The sequence below is a fragment of the Stegodyphus dumicola genome, chromosome X1 (assembly GCF_044657685.1).
Source record: "Stegodyphus dumicola isolate Sdum_Otavi_A_Nest chromosome X1, ASM4465768v1".
In the NCBI taxonomy this organism is placed as follows: domain Eukaryota; kingdom Metazoa; phylum Arthropoda; class Arachnida; order Araneae; family Eresidae; genus Stegodyphus; species Stegodyphus dumicola.
Window position 1 is genome coordinate 139,351,407 of NC_140780.1, and position 12,349 is coordinate 139,363,755.

The 12,349-nt window shown below is 30.7% G+C and overlaps 1 protein-coding gene across 1 annotated transcript in view; it reads left to right on the forward strand.

Moving 5' to 3' along the window:
- The window catches only part of LOC118185701 (carbonic anhydrase-related protein 10-like), a gene marked incomplete at its 5' end in the record, with an annotated part of 459,955 nt that overhangs the window by 235,641 nt on the left and 211,965 nt on the right, over window positions 1-12,349 (forward strand). The window contains one exon of the mRNA XM_085808190.1: window positions 5,133-5,327. Within this exon, the coding sequence (XP_085664316.1) occupies window positions 5,133-5,327 (195 nt within the window). The remainder of the gene's footprint in view (window positions 1-5,132; window positions 5,328-12,349) is intronic.

The window sequence follows — 12,349 nt, forward strand, 5'->3', positions numbered from 1 at the left end:
TGCTCTTGACCTTCTTATTTAATACCTAACATTTTTTTTCTTGTCTACATGTACTGTCTTAATGCATATTAAAGTGCAAAAGGGACACATAATATCTTGCTATACGTTTCTTAAAATGTCTGTACATTGGGCTTAAAATCCTATAACGTTTTCCAAAAATACTGTTGGAGATTTCTTAAAATGAAAGTAGGAAACTTTTGTTATGTCTTGTCTTTACTTAAATGTAACCTAATTTTAATTATAGTTTTTCTACAAAAACTTTTATATTTGATCAAATGTTTTTTTAGTATTTTGCATTAAATACCTAAATATTATGAATCATGTACCGAAATTTATATTCCTTCTGTACGGCTACCATTCATTTGTGGCATTTACAATTTAATGTAATCTGCAATTTTACTTTTTCTACGAGCAAACGTTTTTAACATTATTTGAAATACAACTTATTTTAATTTTGTAAACGATCTCTGTGAAAGCAGACTTTATAACGGTATTAGTCATATAAAATGAGAGTCGCCTTTTGCTGCATTTTTTCGTTTATAATAGTTTGTAATGCAAATAATAATGTGTAAAAACCTCTTGAATATAAAAATGTGATCAAATAGTTTTGTAACATTTTTATGTAAACGAAATATCAAATTACTGTTTCTGCATAAATTTACATATACCGTATTTACTTGAGTTTTCCGCATCGCATATTTTCTGCCGTAGCATTGTAGCAGAAGGCTCAAAATGTCTTAAGTATTCAGTTAATTTTTCTCTTCCTTAACACGTTCCAAAAGCGATCATTCCCTAAATTTTAAAACGCATTCCTCCACATAGTGATTTCTCTTGTTTTCTTAAATGATTTCCTCTTCGAATATGGATGCACTGGCTCTGAATGATGAAAAAACACTAGTAAACAGCTTCAAGAAAACTGTGATAACTAATATGGTTCGTAAGATCGTTGCACGTGCTTTTCCACGTGCAATGATCTTAAGAATTGTGCGGTGACGAAGACGGGGTGACAACGGGTGACTATGGCAACGCCTTGCATGTTGTGGTAGAGAGCAATAAAATCGGGAGATATTTAAGATATAGGGAAGTAGAAGTGAAGATATCTCATTAGCTGGTCCAGTGTTAATATTACTGTGTATTCTTATCGTAAATGTAATTTTTTTAAATGAATAAACTGTTATACTTGCAGGCATTTTACTCGTGAATACTTTTCATTTTTTTTGTACGTTTTGTAATCACGTCCTTCGAAAAGTAAATTTGTAAAGTCTCGTGTTCTTTGGAAGCATTAAATGTACAAAGCGTCTTGAGACTTAGACGTGAATTATCATTGTGTCTTATAAATACAGCAGAGACAGGGAAAAGGGTGTAAAGTACCCTTTTATTTCATTTAATTAAAAGTCAACAAAAGGCACCACTCGTGCTTACAGAAGCCAGAATTTATGGTTTAAACAAGCAAAAAAATGATTTAACTAACTAAAAGGTAAGTTAACCTAATGACTACACAAATAAAGTGACGCGCAAGTTGGCTCGGACCGAATTCGACGTGGCAAGTCTAATGGAGGAGAATAACGCAAGGCCCCAGAATACTACTCTCAAGAGATCCAAAATTAGAACGTAGCCTTACCCTCTAAAAACCTTCTTTTGAATACTATCTCCTATCTACCTCAAATGAACAACACACGAGCTAGAAATTTACTATCTAGCAGGAGAATGGGAAATGAAGAGGACAGGAAAGTAAATTATAAAAAACTGGTTAAAGAACTAAATGAGATTTTTTCAATTACTCGGATAATTTTCCTCTCTCGATTTTCGTACTCTAAACGTTATAGGTGAGGAGGTAAATACCACATATGTGTACATACAAAATTGTTTTCGAATGGTGAATGATGACGCTGATCCATGATGACGAAACTTGAATCTGATAAAAAGAAGGCTGACGTCATGGCCGGTTTAAAACATTTCTAGTTCTTGACAAGCACATTTTCACCATAAAATACACAAAGGATCTACTGAAGAAATCTGCTGACCCGTTCTTGTTTACAACCGTGGATATTTTTATATTTTTATAACAATTCATTTTGAAGGAAGACAGGTAAGAAGAGACATATTTAGCAGAGAAGAACATGAAGATTCCAATTGCAAGCTGTAGTTAAAGTTGATTCAGTGCTGGATTGATTTCAATTCGATTGATTTCTAAAATTTTGAATATGCAAATTTCAACATTTTTATTGGCTCATGCGTTATGCAATTACATTCATCTTTAGAGTTAGATAAGAATCGTTTGAGATGGATTAATATACTGAAGTTTATATATAAAAAGACCCTGCATATAAATAGAGTTTATCTATAAACTAACGACTAATACGTTAAAACTTACGATAAGCTATCAGTGTAAGTGATAAGGGTAATGGAAATGAGAATATGAATCTCACGTCTGGGAAGAAGATTAAATGTCCATTTTGTGGTATTCGTGGAAAATTCTGTGCATTTATTATTAATAATTTCCTTTGGAAACTGCATTAAACGCTGGTTTAGAATCGTCCACATATTATATGTGAATAACTATTTTATTTTAATAAGTTTATAATTTATCGTATTTTAATTTAATACCATTTATTCAATAATATATATTACACAGCGATTTACGAATTGACAAAATAATTTTTAATGTAAATAAAAGTCAACATACAGCGATATACTATAATTTTGAAGTTGTTTATACACATTCATACAATTTAATTCCCTGCGAATGAATCACGAACTGATATCTAACAGTAGCGGTAATAATGTCGGAGGGTACCTGGTCGATATGCTAAGTTAGTGAATCAGCTGCCCCGCTTCCGTAGGAAAAAAGAAAGTAGTTTCAATGTTTGAAAAATATTTGAGAAGAAAAATAGAGTTACGTTATGTAGTCATATATTTTCATCGGTGCAAACCAACCTTTATTTTCAAAATTTCGGCTACTTTCCAAATTTGAAAGATCATTTGCAAATTCTAGTTAGAGGGTCAATTAAAAACACATCTAGATTGCAATATGAATGACTTATTTCTAGATAATTTAAATTCAGTGACTTGTAAAAGATTTAAGATCATATTTGGTGTTTGTTCATAACGTCGCTTAAACGGCAAGAGCTAAACAGCAAGAATTTTTCGATCTCCAAAAAATAATGAACCGAGTTATATCACTGAAACTGTATGTGTTATTAAATGTAGAGGCGTCAAAAGAAGAATTCTTACAAAATACAATACGCAAATGTCAATAAATATATGACTGAAAGTTCTCTGATCCTCGCGCAAATATTTTATTAAAATTATATTAATTTATTAGGCTAGAAATACATTCAGAAATATTAATTAAAAATTGAATACACAAACTTCTCATTTGATTGTAATAACAAAATGTCAGGAACATTTCAAAATACTTAATTTGCACTGTAATATGAAGTACATAATTTTTCTGTAAATTTTATTATTTAAATAAATTTGCACATTTTACTGTATTAAAGGTTATCAGTTAGAAAGTAATCGTTCTTTACATTTTCCCTTGTCGCTTTTTGTTTTGGAATGACAGACATTTGAGTGCCTTTTTGGCATTTTTTCTTTTCACATTATAGCATTTGATGTATTAATGTTGCTTACGTAGCAGAAATGGAAACCTATAACGAAAACATTACCTCCAGTACTAAAAAAATTCTTCCAGTTCGTAATTTTGAAATTTGATCTTAGTCATAACCGTGTATTAAAGGTCTATTCAATCGATATGCTTTCTTTGGTCACTTATTTTAATTTGTTTCATAATTTGACGCTTAATTATCAAGATGTTGTAAGTTGATAACTGTGACTCACCGACCGAACTGGAGCACCAGCTCTAGTTCACGTGATTGCATGTACAAAAACTCAGATGACTACATCGCCCGAAAACTGTAGCAGCGAGATGATTAGTCTTTGTATTATGCCTGTAGATTTTGTAAAATAAATATGAGAACCATGCTTTTTATTTTAAATTTGGCCCCGAGATATCTTTTTTCTTAATTTTTATGAAAACATGCTTTTTTTAATTTGTAATTTATTGTTGACATTTTCCATTTAGTAGATGCTCTTAGTATTCTGATGTTGAGATTTGCCTTTATATTTAAAAATATATACTTTACTTCTACTAGCGTTTATTATTTCATTTATTTACATTTTCCTTCAATTTAATCCTTTAAATTGTAATGGAACTCTTTGTAAACATACAAGAATAATTTTAATTCCTATTAATTTTATTTAATGTTTATGAGTCTATTGACTCAGAACCTAAACAGTACATTCAGTAAGCATTTACATAGCAGTTCTTAAAGTAAAAAGAAAAATACTATTAAAAAAGTGAAACAATACCATTTCTGGTGTTACTAGTAAAATTTATTTTTGACGCATTAAGTATCATATGTATAATGATGAAATCATTATTTCCTTCAAGCAGCTAATCCGTATGCCTATTGAATGAAACTGTCTCAGGTTCCCTCAACCATATATCTACAGATTACTGCAGAGTATAAAATAACATTCTGATTTCGCATATAATATTTATAAAGTACTTTCTCTCTCCTTTTCGCATGTTTCGTGATATAAGTGGAAGTACGCTCGACACGTATTTCGTAGGTCCGGAGTTTGAATCTCAGCAAGGGCACTACGAATTTCTTCAATTTCCTGACATCGAAAAACATTCTGCAAGACTGTACAGTATTAAACCGACCGAATTAAAACAGTAGTGGACGACAATTCGTCACCACAAGTATATAGCTATTGGGTCCCCTCAGCCCTATTTGCCCTTTTAAAAGGAGGGGAAGTTTAGATATTTTCTCTCTACTTTCCGCATGTCTTCATGATGTAACTATAAGCACATTCGGGTATTCCAGAGCCCCGGAGTTTGAATCCGAGCGAGGTTATTGCGACTTAAACACGTTCCTGAATCAATGTAATTGCTAAACATTGCTAACTCTATACATTGCTAAACTTTGTTACTGCCACATGTTGTGAAGCAAAGACTAAAATGAATTCAAGTTAAGTTCTTATAAGTTGTTTAAAAATATTATTGTGGCTGTGTGTATTTTGTAATGTAAGTGTATAACAAATTTAATTTATGCTTTCCATAGGTGAATGGAATTATAACTAATACTGGTCATGGAGTTATATTTCGAACGACACCTGCATCACATGCGGAAATTTTGAATATAACTGGTGGGCCCCTTTCATATAAGTACCGATTCAGTGAAATACATATCCATTTCGCACGAACGGATGATAAAGGCTCAGAACATTTAATAGCTGGATATCAGTTTCCTGCTGAGGTAAGTCTACAAATTTCTTGCTGTTTAAGTGTATTTATTCATCTGGAATGGAAAAAGATAGAAAGATAATCTCATCCACATAATGGCAAAATACAAAATGATAGAAAAAGATCGAATAATTACAAAAAATATTAGTTCTTCATCCTAGACCACACCTTAATTTTTACGTAATCTACCTCTTCTTTCTAAAATGTTTTATAATTCTGAGTTTCCGTTTTAAAAAAATCTAAATTTTATGTTATGTTTTACAGCCAGTAATCTAAAACTAAGAAATAATTAACAATCAACAAAAATCTAAAAGCAGGAATGAATCTGGCACAAAAGGATATATCAAAAGAATGTTAATATAGCGGAAGCCCAGAAGGCATGTAATTGCAAATTACACTTTTGTGCTATGTGTAAAATACTTAATTTGTAACTTGAAGTAAATATTCATTTAAAATAAAATACTAATTTCTCTTATATAGCAATATTTGGCTCGCAATTGATTTTACTTATTCATTTGTTTAATTCTTATATATTTTTCCCGTTTTATACATATAGAAAACTGAGATCATTATTTGAAGAATAATTAATTAAAAATTATTAATATTGCTCAAAATGGTGTGAAATCAATGTGAATGGAATAGAATATAATAAAATAGAATATAAATCTGCTTAAAATGTCAAGCTACTTAACACGAAGAAAGCAAAAATCAAACAACTTGAAACATAGATCTAAAAATAAAATCAAAACGTTTAACGTTTGTGCTCCATAAAAGATTTTATTCAAGAAAAGATTTTTTAACATAAATTTTCCTTCTGAAACGTTTTTCCATTTATGTGTTCTTATTTACTCATTTAGAGCCTCGGCATAAACAGTTGTAGAAATTTCAAGATCCGATATTCTTCCATGAAATAATTTCATACCTTCCTCGATATAAATTTCATCAGTCATTTAAATTTTCTGAATTATAAAACTAAAGCAACTGATTAAAAAATGTATTAAGTATGTATAAAATATATATTATAAAGTTATATCTCTTGCTGAACAAATTTAAAGAACACAGTTTCGCAAAAATTGAACTGAAAAAAAAAAAAAAAAAAGAAAAAGAAAAAGAAAGAAGCGCATGATTTTAAGATTTAAAAAACTGAAATAAAAACATCAAAATCAGTTCAACCAGGTGTGGCTATCGTGTTTCTCCGAATCGTGAGAGTGAACAATAATTAATAAATGAAAAGGGTCATTGAATGGGGGTTGATTTGTTCCCCTTGAAAAGTCAACTAATTTCCGATCAATGACGATAATTGCTTGGTTTATTTATTTTCTTTTTTATTCTTAATTTCTATTTTTCATGATTTAAGTTCAAATCCCTTTAAAATATTTTATTCCATGATTTCAATTCAAGTCCTTTAATTTTTTTTTTTTCGGAATTAAATTTCCTACTTTTGGGTTATCTCATTTTGATACATTCTACTAAATTTATATTAGGAGATAATATAATTAATATTTCTTTTGTAAATAAATTATTATTATTTAAAATAAATATATATTTAAAAATAGAATTTCATATTTAGAAATACTTAGTACTTTAATACTTACTATTTACTTGCTTATCTAAGTATTTCTAAATATGAAATTCTATTTTTAAATATATATTTATTTTAAAAATTGTGAATTAGTTCTTTTTGTTTTTTATTTCTTATTGGTTTAGATGGATTATGTATAGTTCTTTTATAGTTTCTTTTTATTGATATGCATATTCGTGTAGGGGAAGTTTCTGTAGACAAGGATTTCTAAAATACATTTGTTTCTAGATTTTTTTATTATTTTATAATTTTTTTTTAAATTTAATTTTTTAAGAAAATGTTTAATTCTTAACTTTACTTGCTTGTTTCTCAAAAGACTTAATTAGTATTTTCCTTTTTGAACTTTAATTCTTAAATGTTAATACTTAAATGTTAATTTCTAAGGGTACCACTTTATTGAAATTACTTTTGGTTTTGACTTTTACCCTTGCCTGCATGAATGACGAAACACGAATTGAATGATTGGAGAGTTAGATTTCGAGGCAACTTCCCCTTGATAAGTCTGTCTCCTGCCTAATCTACGATCATTCACATATGCATTTTTTAAAAAAAAATTGTTTAATTTAATTTTACTTATTAAATTAGTAGATTTATTTTCATGGATAGATTTTGCACTTGATGTGCTTATGCTTCTGAATTTAAATGATATTGTAGATAAGTTCGAGAATTAAATCTTTTACATGTTTGCATTTTTTAAAATTATTTTTAATTATTTTGGCTTTTTTCCTTTTTTTAGAATTTAAATTTGCTTTTTTACTTTTTTACTTTTATACGTATTTGTTAAGAATTTAAATTTGTTTATATATATATATATATATATATATATATATATATATACAGGGTGTCCCAAAACGACCGCATAAACTCTGCACAGCTAGATTCCTCGTTGGGAGTACATAAAAACTGCCCAAAGAAACGTTCCTGTACGATCCATAGTTTACGAGAAAAGTACAAAAAACAAAGTATGACGTCACTGCTGGTGTAAGGAAAAAACACTTTATTGGACATATCAACAACAGTATTGGGATATCGTTTTCCAGACGATAATGTTTAAAACGGCCGCAGAAACATCAGGAACGTTGGTCTCTTAAGGTGTGGGCCGGCATACTCGGGGATCACCCGCTTGGACCATATCTGTTGCCTGAACGGCTCTCGGGATAGTCGTACTTAGTGTCTCTCAATGAGGTCTTAACCGAGTTCCTCGATGACATGCCATTAACGGCAATACAGGGACTTTGTTTCCAGCATGATGGGGCTCCTGTCATTTCTGTGCTCCTGACGTAGTTGGCTGGATATGGAATACCCCGGTCGCTGGATTTTTTTCCTATGGTACCATCTCAAGGAACTGGTGTAACGAGATGTAGTGACAACACCAATGGACTTGGTTGCTCGTCTGCATGCTGCCTGTACTACGGTGGACCCCGCGATGCTGCAACGTGTGATGACAGCCATTCCACGGCGTGCTCAAGCCTGCCTTGACATGCAAGGCGGACACTTTGAACATCTGCTTTAAATTGTGTATATACTGCTGTTGATATGTTCAATAAAGTGTTTCTTCTTGCACAGGCAGTGACATCATACTTTGTTTTTCGTATTTTCCTCGTAAACTATGGATCGTACAGGAACGCTTCTTTGGGCAGTTTTTATGTACTGCCAACGAGGAATCCAGCTGTGCAGAGTTTATGCGGTCGTTTTGGAACACCCTGTATATATATATATATACTTATAAAGTTCTGTAATTAAATTTAAATTAAATAAGTTCAAAAACTCCTGTACCCATTAAAAAGCGGTGAACGCGGCTGAAAATCAGAGGTACTAGACAGACAGTTAGAAAATTCAATTTATGAAACATAATTTTCTTAAACACTTAAAACTAAGTTTTACTTTACACTAAACAGATTTAACTACTTTAATAAACTAAGTATACATTAGCATTATAGTAAAATTAACTTTAGTAACTGCTACTAAATTTAGTTTTACTATAATGTAAAATTGTAGAGTTTTAATTCTACAATTTTACATTATAGTAAAACAAAGTGTTTCTCTATTCTTAGTTTTGCCTAAACAAATATCGATATATGATAGGTATCGTTTACTAAAATACTCATAACGCAATACATGACTCGAATTTAATAACCATATGTTTGGATTATGATCTTGTTTTGCTCTACAGCATTGCACATTTTTATTTTGTATGTTTGCATGTGAGATATTTGAAAACTATATATCTTCCTCCTGTACCAAAATAGCCGGGTGCCTCGCACTGTACATTTTGCCCTTTGTCTCAAGTGAAAAGTGTGTAGGCACGTCTCTACTGCTGTTTGTCTTTATATTTACATTTTATTCTAAAGAAGAATTGACACATAATTCTAAAATATGCTTTATAAAGTTCTTTCCTGTATTTTAATGATACAGACTCTAAAAATTATTAGCTCGACTTCAGATAAATCGATGATAGGTATCGTTTACTAAAATACTCATAACGCAATACATGACTCGAATTTAATAACCATATGTTTAACGAAAGAAGATTTAAAATCTTCTAATGCTCTTCCAAAACATGATAAACTACTCGCATAAATTGCAAAATTCATTCAAAATTAGAGATTATATATGAGGTGAAAAAAATTAAAGGTACGTGCGTATATGCCTATATCTATACACACACACACACACACACACACCTGGAAATTCATGTTGGTATAATAACTGTTTCCGGCATGGTGATATTTTAATTAGTTTTCTGAATAACACCATTTTCGGGAGAATTGTTTTTATTAAAAAATATTATTCATTTCTCGCATTTAGTACATCAAATAAAGCTCAAATATTGGAAAAGTATAATTATATTTACAGCTGTATGCAGTTTTCGAAATTGATGTTTTCACGCACGACATTTCTATGATATAGTTAAATTTGCAATGTATGATGGATCCCCTGGCTATTAACGTAAAGTACTTATACATCTATTTCTTTTCATATCTCTGTTGCATGTCTAGAAATATAGGAATTCTCTGCGGTACACGTTGGTTGAGTCAAGGGTAGAACTGATAGCCAAAAGTCGTCTGGCGACATCGGGTCGTAGAGTACGTGAGTAAACTATAGAAACAACCGCAAAGAGCAAAGCTTTCTTCGGAATCTTAAATAAGGGCTCGAAAATGGCCTAAGTAATCCTCTTAGAAGAGTTTCCTTTTGCTTCAGTCCTCTGCAGATTCCGCTGCACTTTCATTTGGGATGAATTTGCATTCACAGAATTTTTCTCGATTTTATTTCCGGCAATTCCTTCCAGCTATTTCGATACTCCTAGATCCCTAATTTAGTTCCTGAGGCTCGATTTCGTGTGCGTACGCATTCCAGCTTATGTGACATGATTTGAACTTTTTATGTGTTTCTATTTCACATGAACTGAAAGTAGGAAACAGTATTCTTGAGAAAATGATATCTTCACAAAAATATTTTTTTTCACGCTTAAAAGTTAGAAAGAATGTTGGAATTGGTTGAAATGAGAACATATAAGGAACGCAGTGACGCCATGGTTTTAATTTTAAGCATTATCATTTAATAAATTTTTCCTAATACACGCGTTTTGCTAATATTCCGTAAAAGTTTAATAAATATTATGAAATATTCAACGTCGTGTAATAAGTTTTTTGAAAATATTTATTTATTTTTCTGAAAGCAGAAGCAAAACCTAACAGTTCTGTACAAATATAAAAAAAGACACATAATGGCATGCTAATGTGAAACATTGTTATATCGACAATTGTACACTACTTCAAGAAAATGAAATTAAATTCAAGTGCAATTTCAACCGTACAGAAAGAGCAAGGAAATAATAGAAGTAACTTCTATTCAATAGTTTTTATTCTTTCGTTTGGTTATTTAACATATAAATAACATATCTGAGATTTTGAAAAAATATCCTCTATAACTTTAAGCTGATTGTTGGAACTTTGGCAGTTTGTTACTTTGTGAGTGCGTAGAGTGACATTGAGAGTACTGTGCCCAATAAGAGTGCTGAAAGCTATGATACAGCTAATAATTAAAGTGATTATAAAGTTGATAAGTAAAGGTAAATAAAATAAGTGTTATCAAATTCATACACTCAACGGAAAACACACATATTATTAATAATATGGATGTAATAGAAATCGGAGAAATCTAGATAGACGCACCGATGAAATATAATTGTAATTATAAATTTTCTGACGTCAACACTAGAATGCAGATAGCCTGTTACATGCATAATAAGTTCTAAGATAATTAGACATTTAAAAAATATAACCTCAATCACGCCTGGCCCAATAACTACGAATACGTCCCCCGAGTTGAAAATTACCCATGCATATTTTGCGTTTAAATTTTACGTTCTGTAACGAATACGTCTGGTAATAGTTTATTTTGCCATTTAGTATTCTTAGAAACTATTATGACGGTAAAGGTGAACTTATATTAAAAAAAAAGGTAGTCTTAGCATCCAAATCTGGTTTACCATGCACCATAAAAATTAACATGAATATTAAAAATATTAAGCAACATTATTCTTCATAATAGTTGTCACAAACTGTTTTGAACCGGTTTTTGCATGTAAAAAATTTACATATTGCACACTTAAGAGTACTTTAGTTGTCAGTGTTTTTGCATAAGTGGCATCCTTTTAACTTCTTTCCAATTTCCACGTCACGTGAAGCATTAGTAATTTCCTTACTGAATTTAATGCCACATTAAACAATATTATCCACTTTTCCACTTGTGTGATATTCTGTTGTTAACGTATGCTTTTTACAAGTTTTTCACCCACGTTTTCAATAAAATTCTTCCTAAATAAGGACTTTTTTACTCATGTTTTATATATTTTACATTAGAGTGCAGAAACTTTATATGCTGATATATCTAAAATATTGCTAAATACAACAACTGGACAACGATTTGTCTTTCTTTCTGAAGCTTGTACAGCTACCACTTTGCAAAGTATATAGTTTCCTTAGTCTTAATATAATCAGTGAAGATCTCTGGTTCTCTTTTAGTAGTTTATTCAATATTTTTCATTTGTATGCAACGTAATTTGAAGAAAACTGTTTTTTCTTTCAAAAATGAAACACAGATATCGTGTCTTTAGTAAAGGCAAATGCTGAATATTGCTTTTGTTTGAAAAATTGCTGTAGGTACAGACGTTTAATTTTTTTTTGTGCGATAAACTTTGTAATATTCCATCTGAGTAGCATTTGACTTAAATCGTAGATGCAACGAAATTGTCCCAAGTAATATTCTATTCTCGTAAACCATACGATAAATCCAAAGACGCTTTCAATTGTTGATTCTTTTCTGGAGGAGGTCAAGGCTGTTTCTCTAAACATGGTTGAATATTCCACCCATAGCAAGTGTCATTATTACTCAAAATCCATATTTTATGCCATATATAACAGAATTCCTAGGCACGTATTACCTGAAAA